This window comes from Heterodontus francisci, chromosome 23, assembly GCF_036365525.1.
Source record: "Heterodontus francisci isolate sHetFra1 chromosome 23, sHetFra1.hap1, whole genome shotgun sequence".
NCBI classification, from domain to species: domain Eukaryota; kingdom Metazoa; phylum Chordata; class Chondrichthyes; order Heterodontiformes; family Heterodontidae; genus Heterodontus; species Heterodontus francisci.
In genome coordinates, this window is record NC_090393.1 from 52,026,511 (window position 1) to 52,048,450 (window position 21,940).

The following is a 21,940-nucleotide window of genomic DNA, read 5'->3' on the forward strand; positions in this document are numbered from 1 at the left end:
CTTCCCCGAATCTAAGGAATTTTGGAAAATTAAAATTAACTAGCATCAACTATCTCACTAGCCACTTCTTTTAACTGCGTAAATATAGGCTCCAACATTATCCTTTCATAACAAGCATTCTGGAGTTTAACAGACTCTATATAATTGCAGTAAGACATCTTACTCCTATTCGCAAATCCTCTTGTAATGTAGGCCAACATACCATTTGCCTTAATTGCTTGTTGTAACTGCAGGTTAGTTTTCAGTGACTCATGAACAAGGACACCAAAGTCCCTTTGAAATTCAACACTTCCCAGCCTCTCACCATTTAAGAAATACTCTGTATTTCTGATTTTCCTACCAAAATGGAGAACCTCACATTTCTTTACATTGTATGCCATCTGCTAAATTTTTGCTCCATTGCTTAGCCTCTCCAAATCCCCTTGAAGTGGCTTTGCATCCTCGTCACAACTCTCACTTTTGTTTTGTGTCATCTGCAAACTTGGAAATATTACATTTAATCCCCATATCCAAATCATTGATATAACACACTCGAGGAACTCTTGCCCCTCACTGCTCTTTACACTACTACTATCCCAGTCTATATTTGGATAATTAAAGTCCCCCATTATCTTTACCCTACAGTTTTTGCACCTGTCTGTGAATACCCTGTACATTTGCTCCACTATATCTTTCCCAGGAGTTGTTGGCCTATATAATACACCCAGTGGTGTGATGAAACCTCCATTGTTTCTTAACTCTGACCAAATAGATTCTGTCCTTGACCACTTCAGGATATTGTCTCTCTTCAGCACTGTAATATTCCCTTGATCAATACTACCACCCCTTCCTCCTTTCTTTCCTTTTCTATCTTTCCTGAACACCTTGTATCCTGGAATACGTAGTACCCAGTTCTACCCTTTTTTGAGCCAGCTCTGTTATCACCAGGACATCACATTCCCATTTGGCTGTTTGCACCTACATCTCACCAACCTTATTTCAGAGAATCACAGAATTGTTACAGTGCAGGAGGAGGCTATTTGGCCCATTGTGTCTGCACCAGCTCTCCGAATGAGCGATTCACCTAATGCCATTCCCCGCCTTCTCCCCGAAACCCTGTACATTCTTCCTTTTCAGATAACAAACTAATTCCCATTTGAATGCCTCGATTGAACCTGCCTCCACCACACTCTCAGGCAGTGCATTCCAGACCTTAACCACTCGCTGCGTGAGAAAGTTGTTCCTCATGTCACTTTTGCTTCTTTTGCCGATTACTTTCAACCCATGTTTAACTCATTCTTGATCCTTTAACTAGCAGGAACAGTTTCTCCCTTTCTACCACCTTCTTAGTGTAACAGATACTAATAGGAGACACAATGCTCATGAGACTAGTGCATTAATACACAGTAGCAATTCAATTTCTTATAATAGTGTGATGCTTGTTACAACCTAACTGGGCTGAGGTCTCAGATCAGAATATTTATTGATTGCCGGAAGAGAATGCCAGTAATACAGGCAAACCAAAGAACTCCATGGTAACAGAAGATTCATGCTTACCATGAGAGTGCAACAGATCTAAACGATTCATGACATTGCTTGACAATATGAATTTAATTTAGTTTATATTTCAGGAGTTTATTTGATAGAGAAAGCCTGATTGGCATAAAAATTGAAACTGCTAAAAGACAAGCAGTGTAACTGGCATATTTATCCACTCAATTCAAACAAGTGAATCACAGTCCCAGTGACCTTCTAAATTCCTCATTTGGTAAAGTATTAAAACAGAAAACTGACTGACATCACCATATTCTTCCTCCCGCCCTGACGTTAAAGGATTAAAGTTGCAGAGTCACAAAACAATAGGTCGGAGATGTAGACTCCTTGAACTGGGACGGGCTTGAACACAAATGCACTAAAGGAGGGGGAAAAAATCAGCAAAATGGTGGTCGTGAGTTGGAGTTTATAGTGGACCTCTTCCAATGACTTAATGGATTAAATACCTTGTCCGATATAGTGTTGAAGCAGGGAGGACCCCAGACCTGTCCCCGATCTGTGCTGATCTCAGCTAGGACTAGAAGAGATCCACAGTTGATCACAATGGCCTAATCTATGGGGAGGGTAAAGACTAAATGGGGTACTGCTCCTGATCGCTGACTGCTGCAGATACCTGAAGGGACGGGATAAGGACACAGTTTCCCTCAAACGGGTGGGAATTCAGCGGGCAGCATATGAACGAGGACAGGATCAGGCTTCTCTGTACCTGTGGGACTGGGGCAGACCAAGACAGGATAACACTTGACCATCAGAGCAGCTACTTAAGCTTGAACATGAAGAATGGTCCCTTGGGGCAGGGTAGGGTTAGACTGTTTCAACAAGAGATGGTAGGTGGAAGGGGGGAGGGGGAGGAGGAAGGGGGAGGTGAGGAAAAATTAAAGATAATTTTTCCACGATTTAGAAAAGACTTGATGTGGCTGAAGAAGCTCTATTGCAACTTTCAATGACTAGGAGAGTTACAGAGGAGTGTTAATATAATGGCATGACTGGAAAGTGCCAAGTTGAGACCATTCCAGTACATCATGGCAATATACTGAGGAACACACCTATATCTCTGAATGCTCCCATCTCCGTAGCCGTCAGTAGAGTCCCCACAACACCATGGACAGACTGGGGATCCCATACCCTGATAGAGAAAGCTGGTTATTGACATATCCCATCAGTGTATACAGTGAGCAATGTGGAGTACAGCATTCTGAATCCATCTCTAGTGGACACACAGATGCAAAGAACCACGAGATTCCAGTCATTTCTCCATTATATTAAAATTCATACTCTTTTGTTCCCTTAATAATCCTGAATGTTTCTAACTGAGTTTCCTAATCTAACCAGAGCTCCATTTAGTTATCAGGATTCCCATGATATAGTTTTTACATGCTGAGAATTATGGGAAAATGTCACCAGGAAGTCAAGGTGCTGCACACAATACGGCGACTCTTGACACACAGAATCCAAAGTCCATGACACAGGGCACTCTGACCAGAGATGAAGAAACCATTACACTAATGAAATGGCGTTAGACATGCCACAGTGAAAGGCATGGATTCATGGTGCCACTTTAGTAGTCTGAGGGACAGTGAGGAGAGGCACTTTGTCTGGGTTCACATTACAGATTTCCCTTTTCTAATCAAGAAGCAGGAAATGAAGGCAAGTTCTCGATTGCTGAAGAGGGTTTCTGAAATAACTATTCCATTCAATCCTCCTGAGTGCATCCAGGGCAATGAGTGGTGAATGATCACTGAAGAAAATGGAGCTTCCTGATTGGATGAGAGAGTAAAGTTGCTTTGAGAGATCATATGGGCTTGTAGAGGAGAGTGGTGACATACTTCTTCTTGTAGCGATGGGTGGCACTCAGCACCATCACACCATCCTGTGAAGAATTAAAAATATTTTAAGTCCACAATTATGAACTCTATCACTGGACAATTAAAAAGTATGATAAAAGCAAAATACTGCGGATGCTGGAAATCTGAAATAAAAACAATAAATGCTGGAATCACTCAGCAGGTCTGGCAGCATCTGTGGAAAAAGCAGAGTTAACGTTTCGGGTCAGTTCCGAAGAAGGGTCACTGACCCGAAACGTTAACTCTGCTTCTCTTTCACAGATGCTGCCAGACCTGCTGAGTGGTTCCAGCATTTCTTGCTTTCAATTAAAAAGTACGAGTTTGGGCACCGTGTACGAGGTTACATCACCGCTGCCATTGGATCATACATCAGTTTGGATGAGAAGCAAATTGTCTTCTTTTGTCAGACAGGTGTAAAGGGCTCAGTATTAGCTTTACTCAGCGACTGTGATCCCAAAATAAAATAGGAGCAGTACATTGGGTGCAGAAAGGGAAGAAGTGAATAAAAAGAATGGAGAAGGGAGTAGAGTACAGAATGGGTTGGGGGGGGAAGAGCAAAATGTGAGAGGGGGAGAATTGTGCAAATGGGACATGGGTGCAAGGTGTTTGAAAGCTGCAACTGGTAGGTGGAGAAAGAGCAAAGAACATGCATTTATATAGTCACTTTCATATCTGTGGGATATCCTAAAGTACATTTGAAGTGTAGTTGCAGTTGGAATATAGGCAAACACAGTAGTCAATATACGTGCAACAAAATCCCACAAATAGCAATGAGATAAATGACTAATTAATCTGTTTGGGTGGTTTTGCTTGAGGGATAATGTTTTGGTCAGGACACAGAGTACTTCCTGCTTTTCTTCAAAATGTGCCACAGAAACGTCTATGTTCACCTGAATAGGCAGATAGGGCCTCCGAAATGCTCAGCAATGCAGCCAAGAATATCAGGCTTGATTATACTAAAGGTCTTTAGTGGGGTGGGGAAGGGGGCTTGAATTCCTGATCTTCTGGCTTAGAGGTGAGAATTCCACACTAAACACTTAAGAGCAAAAAGTGTATGTGAGGGACTGATACACAGTGGGAGAGGAATATAAACTGAAGATGGGTGGGGTACAGAATGGAAGGAACAATGTGTGTAAGGGAGGGTGATATAGAATGGGGTTAAATAGAAAGAATATGAAGGAGTCAGTGGGATATGAAGAAGGGGTTATTCAAAACCTCCCGCTATTTCTTTTATGAAACCACTCCTTTCAAAAGAATATGCCTTATATCATGTGATACAACACAAACAATGAATGTTCTTTCACGAGTCAGTTCCATACCCCAACAGTGAAACTCTAAATGTTCACTGGATACTGCAGTGAAGAAGAGCCAAGTTATTAACAGACCAGCAACCTATATCAGTGTCCATATAGAAAGGATCATCCTGTGTCATTTTCGCCACCTCCAGCGTGATACCACTACCAAACGCATCTTCCCTTCCCCTGTCAGCATTCCGAAGGGTCATTCCCTCCGTGATACCCTGGTCCACTCCTCTATTACCCCCACCAACTCATCCCCTTCCCATGGCACCTTCCCCTGCAATCGCAGGAGGTGTAATACCTGCCCATTTAACTCCTCTCTCCTCACTATCCCAGGCCCCAAACACTCCTTTCAGGTGAAGCAGTGATTTATTTGTACTTCTTTCAATGTAGTATACTGTATTCGCTGCTCACAATGTGGTCTCCTCTACATCGGGGAGACCAAACGCAGACTGGGTGACCGCTTTGCGGAACACCTCTGCTCAGTCCGCAAGCAGGACCCCGAGCTTCCGGTTGCTTGCCATTTCAACACAGCCCCCTGCTCACATCTCTGTCCTGGGCTTGCTGCAGTGTTCCAGTGAACATCAACACAAGCTCGAGGAACAGCATCTCATTTACCGATTAGGCACATTACAGCCTGCTGGACTGAACATCGAGTTCAATAATTTCAGAGCATGACGGGCCCCCCATTTTATTTTCATTTTTAGTTATTTTTTTCTTTTTTTTTAGATAATTTTTTTTGTGTTTATTTTATTTTATTTCATCTTAGTTTGTTCAGTTTGCTTACCCACTGTTTTTTTTCATGTTTGTACTTGTACTTGCGGCTGTTTAATTTTCAGTCCATTAACACCCTATCTGTCCTCATGCTTTGTCTTTCAGCACACCATTAACATATTGTTTGCCTTTGCTCCACGACCTTCTGGTCAGCTATTCTGTGACCTTGTCCTATTTACACCTTCTCCTTTGTTATCTCTTGTCCCACCCCCACTTTACTTGCTTATAACCTTTCACATTTCTAATATTTGCTAGTTCTGATGAAGGGTTACTGATCTGAAATGTTAACTCTGCTTCTCTCTCCACAGATGCTGCCAGACCTGTTGAGTGGTTACAGCATTTCTTGTTTTTATAACCAATAACTGGAGCCTGGACGTCATGCTTTAGAGATTTTACCCAACAAGTCTGATTTTATATTTTCTGTGCTTTATTTGAATTGTTACATTAATGGGAGCAAAACATGTTTTTATTTGAACCGTAAATGGGAGACATATATTTGAAAAATAGTCCTTTTGAAGTACTATTTTCTCTGGTGAGCTCGTGACCAAGCTCCTCCCACCCCACCCCTCGAAAACAAATCCTGCCTACAACACTGGAGAAAGACAGCGAGTTAAAGAATGAAGGGAGGAGTAGAAAATGAATGGGGTGGAGACTGGAAGTGAACATACAGCAATGAGAAGGGTGGGGGGGGGGGGGCGGGTGTGGTGCTAAGTAGATGGGGTGAACAGCTAAAGGGTTAAATAAATGGTGAGCCCAAAGGTTGTGCAATACTGACCTTAATGGACAAAGCGTACAGATGGTTCAACATGACGTGGTTTGGCTCCGGCAGCAATGCAGGGTCACACTGTAAGAGCAAACAGAACAAGCTGAGAATGAGGCCCCCTCTGTAACAACTCAGCCTTTAATCTTAGCCTCTCTTCAGACAGTGACTGTAGGGAACTGGAGAGCTGCACTGGGTTACCAGTCTGCAGTGAAACACTCCTTGTTGCGATACCATGAAATGCAGCTGCTAAGCTAAGGTTAGAAGACCGTTGGTCGGGCAATCAGAACAGGCTGCAGAGCGCGAGATACCATTTTACGCACAAAGTATTCACTGGGTCCTGGGCTGGTAAACTGCTTCACCTGGGCTTGCTTCCTTGGGAGAAAGGATTGCTTCCCGAGGACATTATAGGGCTCGGGGCAGGAGCACCTTGGGAAGCGGGTGTGGGGTCGGCAGTGGCCCGGGGGGGCGGGGCAGGCAGCGCCCGCAGCAAGTGGGCTCAGGTCAGGCTGTGCTCGGGGAAGTGGGCTCGGGGCAGGCAGCGCTCGGGAAAGTGGGGTCAGGACAGGCAGTGCTTGGGGAAGTGTGGTCAGGGCAGGCAGTGCTCGGGGAAGTGGGGTCGGGGCAGGCTGTGCTCGGGGAAGTGGGCTCGGGGCAGGCAGTGCTCGGGGAAGTGGGGTCAGGACAGGCAGTGCCCGGGGAAGTGGGGTCAGGACAGGCAGTGCTTGGGGAAGTGGGGTCAGGACAGGCAGTGCTTGGGGAAGTGGGGTCAGGACAGGCAGTGCTTGGGGAAGTGGGGTCAGGGCAGGCTGTGCTTGGGGAAGTGGGGTCAGGGCAGGCTGTGCTTGGGGAAGTGGGGTCAGGGCAGGCTGTGCTTGGGGAAGTGGGGTCAGGGCAGGCCGTGCTTGGGGAAGTGGGGTCAGGGCAGGCCGTGCTCGGGGAAGTGGGGTCAGGGCAGGCTGTGCTCAGGGAAGTGGGCTCGGGGGCAGGCAGCGCTCGGGGAAGTGGGGTCAGGGCAGGCTGTGCTCAGGGAAGTGGGGTCGGGGCAGGCAGTGCTCGGGGAAGTGGGGTCAGGACAGGCTGTGCTCGGGGAAGTGGGGTCAGGACAGGCAGTGCTCGGGGAAGTGGGCTCGGGGCAGGAAAAGGCGCTCGGGGAAGTGGGTTCAGGACAGGCTGTGCTCGGGGAAGTGGGGTCAGGGCAGGCTGTGCTCGGGGAAGTGGGCTCGGGGCAGGCTGTGCTCGGGGAAGTGGGCTCGGGGCAGGCAGCGCTCGGGGAAGTGGGGTCAGGACAGGCTGTGCTCGGGGAAGTGGGGTCAGGACAGGCAGTGCTCGGGGAAGTGGGCTCGGGGCAGGAAAAGGCGCTCGGGGAAGTGGGGTCAGGACAGGCTGTGCTCGGGGAAGTGGGCTCGGGGCAGGCAGCGCTCGGGGAAGTGGGGTCAGGACAGGCAGTGCTCGGGGAAGTGGGCTCGGGGCAGGCAGCGCTCGGGGAAGTGGGCTCGGGGCAGGCAGCGCTCGGGGAAGTGGGCTCAGGTCAGGCAGCGCTCGGGGAAGTGGGCTCAGGTCAGGCAGTGCTCGGGGAAGTGGGCTCAGGTCAGGCAGTGCTCGGGGAAGTGGGCTCAGGTCAGGCAGTGCTCGGGGAAGTGGGCTCAGGTCAGGCAGTGCTCGGGGAAGTGGGGTCAGGACAGGCAGTGCTCGGGGAAGTGGGGTCGGGACAGGCTGTGCTTGGGGAAGTGGGCTCGGGGCAGGCTGTGCTTGGGGAAGTGGGCTCGGGGCAGGCAGTGCTCGGGGAAGTGGGCTCGGGGAAGTGGGGTCAGGCCAGGCAGTGCTCGGGGAAGTGGGCTCAGGTCAGGCAGTGCTCGGGGAAGTGGGCTCAGGTCAGGCAGTGCTCGGGGAAGTGGGCTCAGGTCAGGCAGTGCTCGGGGAAGTGGGCTCAGGTCAGGCAGTGCTCGGGGAAGTGGGCTCAGGTCAGGCAGTGCTCGGGGAAGTGGGCTCAGGTCAGGCTGTGCTTGGGGAAGTGGGGTCAGAGCAGGCTGCGCTCGGGGAATTGGGGTCAGGGCAGGCAGCTCCAGCTGGAGAGCTGCTCTAGACATGTGTGAGGGGCCAATGGCCCACTTCTGTGCTGTAATTTTTAATGATTTGGCAAGCGTACAATGATTGTTTCACAGTCTTTAGATGGGAGAGGAAGGCATTGTCGGGTCGGCTGTGCTAACTTAGCGGTGGACTCCAGTTAATACAGAAAATGATGATCACTTTAAATGAGAAATGAAGCTGAAATCCTGGGCTCTACTGGCCTATAAACAGATGAAAGGACCCATTGGTGAAGGTTTCTCAAATGAGATAATAGATGGGATTCTGCGAATTTAATGGTCAAATTGGTCTGCTATTTGCTAAGGTACAAAGGAATGATTCAGGAATGTAATTGAAGGGTTAGAAACTGAAGTGGTGTCTATTAACGCCAGGACATACACCTCTTGAGCATATTTAGCACATGACTGTTCATACTTACTGCAGTCAATGCACACAGATAGCTAGCTGCAAGCTCACACATAGTGCCCAGCGGATGAACATAGCTTCAGGTTCATTCACAGTGGTCATACACGCACACAGTCTGAGGCTTACACTACAGCATACAGCTTCTGCACACTTTAACCATATGCATACACAGTCTCATGGCACTATCTGACTTGAATACACAACACTGGATGCATGTACACTGTGCCAAACCATGGGGTGAATTCAACACACCCATTTGGTAGAGACTGGGCAGGTGGGCAGTTAAAATCAGCCAGGATCCTACTGTCCACAATTCTAACCTGCTTTCCTGAGCAGTAAAGACACCTTTCCTACAACAGTGATTACATTTCAAAAGTACTTAGTTTGTTGTAAGGTGCTTTGGAATATTTTGAGCAAGTGAAAGGCACTATATATATATGCAAGTCTTTCTTTCAAAGCTAGTGGAGTCCTTTCTAATATATATATTTTGGCTCTGAGTGGGGAAGTCACTGAGGTTTCCCCACCAGGTGAAGTTCAGTCAGGGAGAAGAGTCCAAGAAGGACTTTATTTTCTTTACTTTGTGGGAGAAGGAGTGCTCCTCTGTGCCCTGCAAGGAAAGCTTAGGCTTCTCCAAGCCTGGAACCCAATTCCACCAAACATCGCCTGTCTGAGGACTGCTAAACAATTTTCCATTGCTTTCCACCGACTTAACAAGTGGGACTTAAATAAGGCACAGGAGTTAATATAGCCTAAGCCTAATTTCTGGAGCAGCAAGTGAGTTTACAACTCACCTCACCAACCGGGCAACTACAAATGTTCCCTGAAAAGGATCATCCACATCGACTGGTGTCAAATATCAGATCACTGCAAATTAAAGAAAGGGCAGTGGTTTGTACTCACTGAGATGCCCGTGTCCTTGTTCAGAATGACCTGGAGCAGGTGTGGCGGCAGAATAGGTGGCGTTTTAATCCTCTCCTCAGGTTTGTACACATACGGATCCTGATGGTATGGGCCAGGGGGAGAGCTTGACAAATCTGAGGAAAATTAATTGTCTGGATTACACCAGGATTGAGATGGATGAGAGAAGCTGTGGCAGTATCTAAAGTGATTATATTAGATAGGAGAAGCAAAATGTACAGAGGGCTGGGAGAGGCAAATAACACTAGAGTAAAGAATAGTTCACAACTAAGATGATCAGACAGGGGAAAATGCAGAACAGTCCAAGATGAGTTTGGAATCCATGTATATAAATGCACATAGTGTGGTCAAAAAAGGTTGGTGAGCTGCAGGCACAAGTCATCAAATGGGACTACGATATAATGGCAACAACAGAGACTGGGCTCAAAGAAGGGAAGAGTTAGGAACTTAATATTACCGGCTACAGGGCATTCAAGAAAGATAGGGAAAGAAAAAAGAAGGGGCAGTGGCAATATTGACTAAAGAAACTATTGCGCTACTGGATGTATACTATAGGCCCCTAATAGAGATAGAGGAGCAAATTTCCAGGAAAATTACAGAAAGATGCAAGAACTACAGAGTAGTGATAATGGGGGATTTCAATTATCCTAATGTAGACTAGGATAGTGACAGTGTAAAGGACAATGAGGGGGAGAAATTCTTGAAATGTTGATGAGAACTTTCTTCATCAGTGTGTTTCCAGATGAGGAAGGAAGCAGTTCTGGGGAATGAAGTGGGGCATGTCTCAGTGGGAGAACGTTTGGGGAACAGTGATCACAATATGAGGTTCAGAATAGTTATGCAAAAGGACAAGGTACAATCAAGCATAAAAATACTTAACTAGAGGAGGGTTAACTTCAGCAAGTTGAAAAGGGATCTGGCCCAGGTTGATTGGAATCAAAAAATGATAGGCAAAACTGTAATTGAACAATTGGAGACCTTCAAATAGGAATGGTTTGGGTAGACATTCCAACAAAGGGAGAAAGGAAGGGCATTCAAAGCTAGAGCTCTCTGGATAACTAAAGGTACAGAGGTTAACAATGAGGCAGAAAAAGGAGACTTATGGCAATTAGAAGGTTCATAATTTAGTAGAGAAACAAGCTGAATATAGAAAGTACAGAGGAGATCTAAAAGGGAATAAGAGGGGCAAAGAGAGAACATGATAATAGATCAGCAGCTAACATAAAAGGGAAACCAAAAATCTTTTATCATCAGGTAAATAGTAAAATGATAGTCAAAGGGTCAATTAGGGATCAAAAATGAAATTTTCTTGCAGAGGCCAAGGGCATGGTTGAGGTATTATATGAGCAGAGTCTCCTGACAACGCAGCCAAACACCAATGTCATCACTGCTGTCCAAATTGTGCACATGCGCGGAACGCATTCATCCTTGCGCACATGCAAAATGCACCCGAGCTTTGCCAGCACTAATGTGCACATATGCACGAATACATCATCATGCAAAGGGACGTCAACCCCCAGCGCGGGTTTTGGAAAGCCAACTCCCTACCCCAATCGGCGCCTCAATCACTGCTTCTCTTTCCCGCTCCCTCTCGCAATCGGCGCCTCAATCACCGCTTCTCTTTCCCGCTCCCTCTCGCAATCGGCGCCTCAATCACCGCTTCTCTTTCCCGCTCCCTCTCGCAATCGGCGCCTCAATCACCGCTTCTCTTTCCCGCTCCCTCTCGCAATCGGCGCCTCAATCACCGCTTCTCTTTCCCGCTCCCTCCCGCAATCGGTGCCTCAATCACCGCTTCTCTTTCCCGCTCCCTCTCGCAATTGGTGCCTCAATCACCGCTTCTCTTTCCCGCTCCCTCTCGCAATCGGCGCCTCAATCACCGCTTCTCTTTCCCGCTCCCTCTCGCAATCGGCGCCTCAATCACCGCTTCTCTTTCCCGCTCCCTCTCGCAATCGGCGCCTCAATCACCGCTTCTCTTTCCCGCTCCCTCTCGCAATCGGCGCCTCAATCACCGCTTCTCTTTCCCGCTCCCTCTCGCAATCGGCGCCTCAATCACCGCTTCTCTTTCCCGCTCCCTCTCGCAATCGGCGCCTCAATCACCGCTTCTCTTTCCCACTCCCTCCTGCCGTTTTCTCCTGCACCCGCTTGCTCGCTGCTCCATCCCGCTGCTTGCTTCCCACCTCGCTGCTAGCACACCACTTACTGCCCCCACCTTCCGCCCAACCCGTCGCTTTGCCAGGCGGCGAGTGGGCGGGACGGAGCGGTGAGCAGTGTAAAGTGGCTGGAGGGAGGCGAGAAGGCGGGTGCAGAGGGAGCGGGAAACTGAATGCAGCAATTGAAGTGGTGATTGCAGGGAGGAGCAGGGAACAGAAGCGGCGATCACGAGAGGGTACTGTTTGGGGGGAGAGGGGGTGGATGGAGGTGGCGATCGCGGCCATTGAGGGATGAGCGGGGGGTGGGGTTGGGTTCAATTCTTTTTTTGTGTTAAATTGAGCAGCGCCATTTTTATTACTGGCAGCTGCCTGAGACATCACAGTGAGGTTTCAGTCGATGAGCCTTCATTTGCACATGTGCCAGTACTGTGCTGCCTAGTGGTTGCATTGTCAGCAAATGCAGCCTTAAATGAGCACTTTGCTGCTGTGTCCACTGGAGAAGATGATGCTGTCAGGGTCTCAGTAATAGATGAGGCTGTCGTGATATTAGATAGGATAAAAATAGATAAAGGGGAGGTACTTAAAGATTGGATGACCTTAAAAGTAGAAAAGTCACACAATCCAAATAGGAGGCATCCTAGGTAACTGAGGGAAGTAAGTGAAAATTGCAGCCTCTGGCCACAATCTTCCAATCCTCCTTGAATATGGAAGCGATGCTAAAGCACTGGAGGATTGCAAATGTTTAAAAAAAAGTGAGAGAGATAAACCCAACAACTGTAGGCCATTCAGCCTGTGGTGGGTAAACTTTCAGAGACAATAAGCTGGGACAAAATTAATTGGGATTTGGAAAAGTATGGGCTAATACATGAAAGTTAGCACTGATTTGTTAAAGTTAAATCTTGTTTGACTAACAGGGGAATTGAATATAAAAGTAGGGAGGTTTTTCTTCAGTTATTCTGGACATTGGTGAGACCAAATCTGGAGTACTGCGTACAGTACTGGTCTCCTTATTTAAGAAAGGATGTAAACGTGTTGGAAGCAGTTCAGAGAAGGTTTACTAGACTAATATCTGGAATGGGCGGGTTGTCTTAAGAGGAAAGGTTGGACAGGCTGGGCTTGTATCTGCTGGCGTTTGGAAGAGTAAGAGGCGACTTGATTGAAACATAAGATCCTGAGGGGTCTTGTCAGGGTGGATGTGGAAAGGATGTTTCCTCTTGTGGGAGACTCTAGAACTAGGGGTCATGTTTAAAAATAAGGGGTCAGCCATTTAAAACAGATGAGGAGAAATTTTTTCTCTCAGAGGGTCATCTTCCTCAAAAGGTGGCGGAAGCAGAGTCTTTGAATATTCTTAAGGCAGAGGTAGATAGTTTCTTGATAAGCAAGGGGGTGAAAGGTTATTGGGGGTAGGCGCGTACGTGGAGCTGAGAATGTTGAATGGCAGAGCAGGCTCAAAGGGCTGAGTGGCCTATTAATTCATATGTAATTCATATGTCCTAATTCATATGTTCATATGAGATTTGATGTTCAAATCATGAATGGTTTTGTCAGAGTAAAAAAGGAGAAACTATTTCTAGGGGCAGAATGGTTGACAACCAGTGGTCACAGATTTAAGATGATTAGCAACAGAACCAGCGACAACTTGAGGAAACAGATTTATTTTATACGTTGTATTGCTGTGATGTGGAATGCACTGCCTGAAAGATTGGTGGAAGCAATTTCAATCATAATGTTCAAAAGAGAATTGGTTAAATATTTGATGAGAAGAAATTTACAGGGTTGTGGGGCAAGAGCAGAGGAATGGGATTAATTGGATAGCTCTACCAAGAGCTGGCACAGACACGATGAGCCAAATGGCCTCCATCTGTGCTGTTTAATTATATGATTACATTTGATGACTCTTTCTGTTCTTGTTGACATTTCACCCTCATATCTTTAACCCACCTGACACATCTGAGCATTTCTGTGAATCCACCATCAGCGCATCAAACACTTCAAAATCAGTCTGGGCCACCCGGATAACGTTATTGATGGTGCCAAGCTGGCTGGTGGTAACAGGCTGTGGAGACATCATAAGACCACACATATTACAATAGTAAGTAACCAAAATCACCAAACACCTCAATATTACAACTTCCAGAAAGCAGAGACCTTTGATATCATCATCCTCACAATTCTAGTGTGTGTTCCATGTGTACGAGTCACATTATGATCTAGGTTTAAGGCCACCATCATTCACTGGTGGGATGCCCACTCTAACACATTACCACATAAACATGCAGGTTGACTTCCAGGGTCACCCACTCTCCAGATGGATGCTAATTGCAAGAGCAGTAAGTTCCTGCTCCTTGAATTAGGTCTGTGGGTTATCTGTAAGGAAGTAAATCTGTTCCAGCCTTCTGCCCCACTTGGATACTCTTCGTACTCTTTCAATATTAGAAAGAAAAATTCAAGGATTGCAACATTAAGTATTTCCACAATGCTCCATCAGGCCGCCTCCTCTCTCCCACCACCCCATGTCACGAACACAGCCCATCAGAGCCCCAACCTTATAATGTGGTTCAATAGCGCACCACTAATTCTATCACAAAGAGCATTTACAATATACACTGTTTTGTTGCACGTCTAGGTTTTCCTACAGTAAGAAATGTCACATTGCAGCATGCCAATGCCATCTCATACCTCTGATGTATCATGGGTCCACTGACCATCCACAAAGAACTTATACTGATGCTCACCCTCTGGGAGGTCCAGAATCGCTACAAAGTTATTGTGACTGTGGAAAAAGAGAGAAAAAAGTAAACCCGTGAAATTGAAATATCCCTTCGTCCATAGTCAGTACGTAACATAGGGGGAGGCGGTGGCGTAGTGGTATTATCACTGGACTAGTAACCCAGAGACCCAGGGTATTGTTCTGGAGACATGGGTTCGAATCCCACCACTGCTGAAGGTGGAATTTGAATTTAATTAATAAATTTGGAATTAAAAGCTAGTCTAATGATGGCCATGAAACCATTGTCAATTGTTGTAAAAACCCATCTGGTTCACTAATCTCCTTTAGGGAAGGAAATCTGCTGTCCTTACCTGGTCTGGCCTACATGTGACTCCAGACCCACAGCAATGTGGTTGACTCTTACATGCCCTCTGAAATGGCCTAGCAAGCCACTCAGTTGTACCTAACCGCTACGAAGTCAATAAAAAGGAATGAAACCGGACGGACCACCCGGCATCGACCGAGGCACCGGAAACGACAATGGCAAACCCAGCCTGTCGACCCTGCAAAGTCCTCCTTACTAACATCTGGGGGCTTGGGCCAAAATTGGGAGAGCTGTCCCACAGACTAGTCAAGCAATAGCCTGACATAGTCATATTCACAGAATCATACCTTACAGCCAATGTCCCAGACACTGCAATCACTATCCCTGGGTATGTCCTGTCCCACTGGCAGGACAGACCCAGCAGAGGTGACGGGACAGTGGTCTACAGTAGGGAGGGAGTTGCCCTCGGAGTCCTCAACATCGACTCCAGACCCCATGAAGTCTCATGGCATCAGGTCAAACATGGGCAAGGTAACCTCCTACTGATTACCACCTACCGCCCTCCCTCAGCTGATGAGTCAGTACTCCTCCATGTTGAACACCACTGAGGGTGGCAAAGGCACAAAATGTACTCTGGGTTGGGGACTTCAATGTCCATCACCAAGAGTGGCTTGGTAGCACCACTACTGACTGAGCTGGCCGAGTACTAAAGGACATAGCTGCTAGACTGGGTCTGCGGCAGGTGGTGGGGGAATTAACACGAGAGAAAAACATACTTGACCTTGTCCTCACCAATCTGCCTGCCCTAGATGCTTCTGTCCATGACTGTATTGGTAGGAGTGACCACCACACAGTCCTTGTGGAGACGAAGTCCCGCCTTCACATTGAGGATACCGTCCATCGTGTTGTGTGGCATTATCACCGTGCTAAATGGGATAGATTTCGAACAGATCTAGCAATGCAAAACTGGGCATCCATGAGGCGCTGCGGGCCATCAGCAGCAGCAGAATTGTACTCAACCACAATCTGTAACCTCATGGCCCAGCATATGCCCCACTCTACCATTACCATAACGCCAGGAGACCAACCCTGGTTCAATGAAGAGTGCAGGAGGGCATGCCAGGAGCAGAACCAGGCATACCTCAACCCGGGACTACTTGCATGCCAAACTGCATAAGCAGCATGCAATAGACAGAGCTAAGCGATCCCATAACCAACGGATCAGATCTAAGCTTTGCAGTCCTGCCACATCCAGTCGTGAATGGTGGTGGACAATTAAGCAACTAATTGGAGGAGGTGGCTCCACAAATATCCCCATCCTCAATGATGGGGGGAGCCCAGCACATCAGTGTGAAAGATAAGGCTGAAGCATTTGCAACAATCTTCAGCCAGAAGTGCCGAGTTGATGATCCAACTCAGCCCCCTCCTGAAGTCCCAAGCATTACAGATGCCAGACTTCAGCCAATTCGATTCACTCCGCGTGATATCAAGAAACGACTGAAGACACTGGATACTGCAAAGGCAATGGGTCCTGACAATATTCCGGCAATAGTACTGAAGACCTGTGCTCCAGAACTTGCCGCACTCCTAGCCAAGCTGTTCCAGTATAGCTACAACACTGGCATCTACCCGACAATGTGGAAAATTGCCCAGGTATGTCCTGTCCACAAAAAGCAGGACAAGTCCAACCCGGCCAATTGTCACCCCATCAGTCTGCTCTCAATCATCAGTAAAGTGATGGAAGGTGTTATCAACAGTGCCATCAAGCAGCACTTGCTTACCAATAACCTGCTCAGTGATGCTCAGTTTGGTTTCTGCCAGGGCCACTCAGCTCCTGACCTCATTACAGCTTTGGTTCAAACAGGGACAAAAGAGCTGAACTCAAGAGGTGAGAGTGACTGCCCTTGACATCAAGGCAGCATTTGACCGAGTATGGCATCAAGCAACCCTAGCAAAACTGAGGTCAATGGGAATCGGGGAAAACTCTCTGCTGGCTGGAGTCATACCTAGCGCAAAGGAAGATGGCTGTGGTTGTTGGAGGTCAATCATCTGAGCTTCAGGACATCACTGCAGGAGTTCCTCAGGGTAGTGTCCTAGGCCCAACCATCTTCAGCTGCTTCATCAATGACCTTCCTTCAATCATAAGGTCAGAAGTGGGGATGTTTGCTAATGATTGCACAATGATCAGCACCATTAACGATTCCTCAGATATTGAAGCAGTCAGTGTAGAAATGCAGCAAGACCTGGACAATATCCAGGCCTGGGCTGATAAGTGGTAAGTAACATTTGCACCACACAAGTGCCAGGCAATGACCATCTCCAACAAGAGACCATCTCCCCTTGACATTCAATAGCATTATCATCGCTGAATCCCCCACTATCAACATCCTAGGGGCAACCATTGACCAGAAACTGAACTGGAGTAGCCATATAAATCCCGTGGCTACAAAAGCAGGTCAGAGGCTAGGAATCCTGCGGCGAGTAACTCACCTCCTGACTCTCCAAAGTCCGTCCACCATCTATAAGGCACAAATCAGGAGTGTGATGGAATACTCTCCACTTGCCTGGATGGTTGCAGCTCCAACAACACTCAAGAAGCTCGACACCATCCAGGACAAAGCAGCTCGCTTGATTGGCACACCATCCACAAACATTCACTCCCTCCACCACCGACGCACAGTGTAGCAGTGTGTACCATCTACAAGATGCACTGCAGCAACGCGCCAAGGCTCCTTCGACAGAACCTTCCAAACCCGCGACCTCTACCACCTCGAAGGACAACAGCAGCAGATGTATGGGAACACCACTCCCTGCAAGTTCCCCTCCAAGTCACACCATCCTGACTAGGAACTATATCGCCGTTCCTTCACTGTCACTGGGTCAAAATCCTGGAACTCCCTTCCTAACAGCACTGTGGGTGTACCTACCTCACATGGACTGCAGCGGTTCAAGAAGGCAGCTCACCACCACCTTCTCAATGGCAATTAGGGATGGGCAATAAATGCTGGCCTGGCCAGCGACGCCCACATCCCATGAATGAATTTATAAAAAATCCCCTATGCAGTAAATTAGAAAGACGACAGTTTAAAAAGTCTCTATGGCTGATCCTGATATTGAGCATGACTGGATTGTTAAGAATTTCTAATGATCTCTGGCACATCCACTTGTGGATGCTGCATGAACTACAGTCTCCCTTGTTACAGTGTGGAATGTTCTTGGTGGAGTTAGTGACATGCTTCAGGGATTCCTGTAAGGGTTTCTATAGCAGGAGATTGGTGGATGTCCTGGAAAATTGGAGTAAACAATCCTGTATGTCAGTTCCCAAGGGTTTCCACCACTTTTCTGTCGATTTGCATTGGGTGATCAAGAAATTCTATGGAAATTCCACCCACGGCGTATGCAGCTTTCTCGGTTCTGCTTAGTTTGTACTGGCATTTGTTTTCGAAGAAGGAACATATAGGACCAGAGGAACACAGGAGCAGGAGTAGGCCATTCAGCCCGTCAAACCGGCTCTGCCATTGAATGAGATAATGGCTGATCACCTACCTCAACGCCACTTTCCGGCACTATCTTCATATCTTTTGATGTCATTGGTATCCAGAAATCTATCGATTTGTGTCTTCAACATGCTCAAAGATTGAGCCCCCACAGCCCTCTGGGGTAGAGAATTCCAAAGATTCACCACCCTCTGAGTGAAGAAATTCCTCTTCATCTCAGTCTTAAAATGGCCTATCCCTTATTATGAGATTAGGTCCCCTTGTTCTAGACTCATCAGCCAGTCCTATCTCCATCCACCCTGTCATGCCCTATAAGAATTTTATAAGTTTCAATGACAGCACCGCTCATTCTTCAAAACTCTAGAGAACACAGGCCTAATATCCTCAATCTCTCCTAAGACAATCCTGCAATTCCAGAGATTAGTCTGGTGAACCTCCGTTGCACTACCTCTATGGCAAGTATATCCTTCCTTAGATGAGGAGATCAAAACTGTACACAATGTTCCACAATGTGGTCTCACCAAGACTCTATATAATTGCAGCAAGACTTCTTTACTCCTGTACTCAAAACCCCTTGCGATGAAGGCCAACATACCATTTGCCATCCTAATTGCTTGCTGCACCTGCATGCTAGCTTTTAGTGACTCTTGAACAAGGACACCCAGATCATTTTGGACATCAACACTTCCCAATCTCTCACCATTTAAGAAATACTCTTGTCTTTCCACTTTTTCTACCAAAGTGGATCACTTCACACTTATTCACATTATATCCATCTGCCATGTTCTTGCCCATTCACTCAGCCTGTCCAAATCCCCTTGAAGCCTTCTTGCATCCTCCTCATAACTGGGCGGCACAGTGGCGCAGAGGTTAGCACCGCAGCCTCACAGCTCCAGGGACCCGGGTTCGATTCTGGGTACTGCCTGTGTGGAGTTTGCAAGTTCTCCCTGTGTCTGCGTGGGTTTTCTCCGGGTGCTCCGGTTTCCTCCCACAAGCCAAAAGACTTGCAGGTTGATAGGTAAATTGGCCATTATAAATTGTCACTAGTATAGGTAGGTGGTAGGGAAATATAGGGACAGGTGGGGATGTTTGGTAGGAATATGGGATTAGTGTAGGATTAGTATAAATGGGTGGTTGATGTTCGGCACAGACTCGGTGGGCCGAAGGGCCTGTTTCCGTGCTGTATCTCTAATCTAACCTAATCAAACTTTTATATTTCCACCGAGTTTTGCGTCATCAGCAAATTTGGGAATATTTCATTTGGTTCCCACATCTAAATAATTTATATAGATTGAGAACTGCTGTGACCCCAGCACTGATCCTTGTGGTACCCCAGTAATAGTCTGCCATTTATTCCTACTCTCTGTTAACCAATTCTCAATCCATAACTGTATATTACCCCCAATCCCATGTGCTCTAATTTTGTTTACTAACCTCCTATGTGGGACCTTTTCAAAAGCCTTCTGAAGTGAGAGAGACCAGTACACAGGTCGCACACCGTCGACTCTAAGCCTCTAACATAATGTACCTCGGCGTCTGCAGACTTAAAACGAAATGTCACAATTGCCCACTCTACAAGAGTCTTTTTCGGCCGACCAAGTCCAGATTTATTTTATTCATTCATGGGATGTGGTCATCACTGGAATTGCCCTCATAAGGTGGTGGTGAGTCACCTTTCTGAACTGCAGCAATCCATGTAGCGTAGGTATCACCACAGTGCTGTTAGGGAGGGAGTTCCAGGATTTTGACAGCGAAGGAACAGTGATAGATTTTTAAGTCAGGATGGTGTGTGACTTGGAGGGGAACTTGTAGGTGTTGGTGTTCCCATGCATCTGCTGTCCTAGTTCATCTAGATGTTAGAGATCACAGGTTTGGAAGGTGCTGTCTGAGGATACTTGGCGAGTTGCATCTAGCACACTGCTGCCACTACACGCTGGTAGTGAAGTGAGTGAATGTTGAAGGTGGTGGATGGGGTGCCAGTCAAGTAGGCTACTTTGTCCTGGATGCTATTGAGCTGCTTTGAGTGTTGTTGGAGTGGCACTCATCCAGGCAAGTGAAGCATATTCCATCACACAAAGTATAGCTAGTAAGTAGCATGGAGTACAGCTTGACAGAGTACTTAACTCAGGGCTCTAGTCAAGTTTTACATTTAACTTAACTTTAAAGTTAACTTGTAGTTTATTTCAGTGTTAGTCAAAGGTAAACAAGCTGCCTGCAAGTGGCAACTGCACAGTTAATTAGATGGCTACTTAGAACTGGTTAGCTGATCAGCAGGGGCTAACTCAGATCTTTGGAATAGTTTCTGGCATAAATACTTGTGCTTATGCACAAAATCGGAGTACTTAACTTGGGGAATTTGGCGCATTGAGGGAAGAGATGCTGTTCTGGTTTTTTACAAGACAAGCAGCGGTCTGAGTGAGTGAGTGGGAGACAGTGAGACCTGATATCTGAAGTCTATATGCATTAATTAGGTGCGCAGAGAGGCCTTTATCTATATTACAAAGAGACTCAGCAGCAGCGGCAGACCTGCGTGGAGATTGAGCGCAGCATCTGAGGAGTTAAAGTGGGTGATAGACTCTCCAGCAAAATCTTCAACAACAGAAGCAAAATCTGCAAAGCAGCTTTAATGACCTCCTAACCAGGGAAGGAGCTGACTGGTGAGTAGCTGGTAAGTATTTCTAGTTAATAGTCTAAAAAGTAAAGGCATGGAAGGGAACCTCAGCCCCATGGAATGCACATCTTGTGCCATGTAGAAATCCTGGATGCTTCTTGCAGTCTGGACGACCACACGTGCAGGAGGTGTTGCCAGCTAGAGCAGCTCGAGTTCCAGGCTTCAGAGCTTGAGCGGCAGCTGGAGTCACTCTGGGGCATCTGCAAGGCTGAGAGCTTCGTGGATAGCATGTTTTTGGAGGTGGTCACCCCGCAGCTTAAAAATGTGCAGGCAGAGAGGGAATGGGTGGCCGCCAGAGGGACAAGACGACAAGGCAGGCAGGGCAACGATCTCATGAGTGCTTCTCGCTCTTGAACTGGTATTCAGTTCTGAATATTGGCGAGAGTGATGGTTCCTCTGGGGAGTGCAGGGAGAGCCAAGTCCATCGCACTATGGGTGACTCAGCTGCACAGGGAGAGGGGAAGAAGAGTGGAACAGCAATAGTGGTAGGAGATTCGATAGTGAGGGGGACAGGCAGGCACTTCTGTGGCCATATGACTCCAGGATAGTATTTTGGCTCCCTGGTGCCAGGATAAAGGATGTCACTATGCAGCTTCAGGGCATTCTGAGAGGGGCAGATAAACAGCCAGCAGTCGTGGTCCATATTGGCACCAATGACATAGGCAGAAGAGGGATGAGTTTCAGAAGGCAGCGTTTAGGGAGCTAGGAAAGAGATTGGAAAGCAGGATCTCAAAGGTAGTAATCTCTGGATTACTCCCAGTGCCTCATGCTGGTCAGTACAGAAATTGGAAAATAGAGCTAGTGAATATGTGGTTGGAGAGATGGTGCAGGAAGCAGGGCTTTCAGGAGAACCTTTTTTAGCCAGCACATAGCTAGCCCAACAAGACGGGACAATTCTGGACTTAGTTTAAGGGAATGAAGCTGGGCAGGTGGAAGGGGTATCAGTTGGGGAGCACTTTGAGGGAAG

The 21,940-nt window shown here is 47.1% G+C and overlaps 1 protein-coding gene across 2 annotated transcripts in view; it reads right to left on the bottom strand.

The window, feature by feature from the left end:
• Nucleotides 1–1,445: 1,445 nt before the first annotated feature.
• Nucleotides 1,446–21,940, bottom strand: part of prkab1a (protein kinase, AMP-activated, beta 1 non-catalytic subunit, a) — a 31,630-nt gene continuing 11,135 nt past the window's right edge. For both annotated transcript variants that reach the window (XM_068055266.1, XM_068055267.1), the window contains exons 4-8: nt 14,450–14,543; nt 13,712–13,826; nt 9,603–9,736; nt 6,225–6,293; nt 1,446–3,403 (exon numbers count right to left, since the gene is read on the bottom strand). In XM_068055266.1, the coding sequence (XP_067911367.1) occupies nt 3,326–3,403; nt 6,225–6,293; nt 9,603–9,736; nt 13,712–13,826; nt 14,450–14,543 (490 nt within the window). In that variant the 3' untranslated portion in view covers nt 1,446–3,325. The remainder of the gene's footprint in view (nt 3,404–6,224; nt 6,294–9,602; nt 9,737–13,711; nt 13,827–14,449; nt 14,544–21,940) is intronic.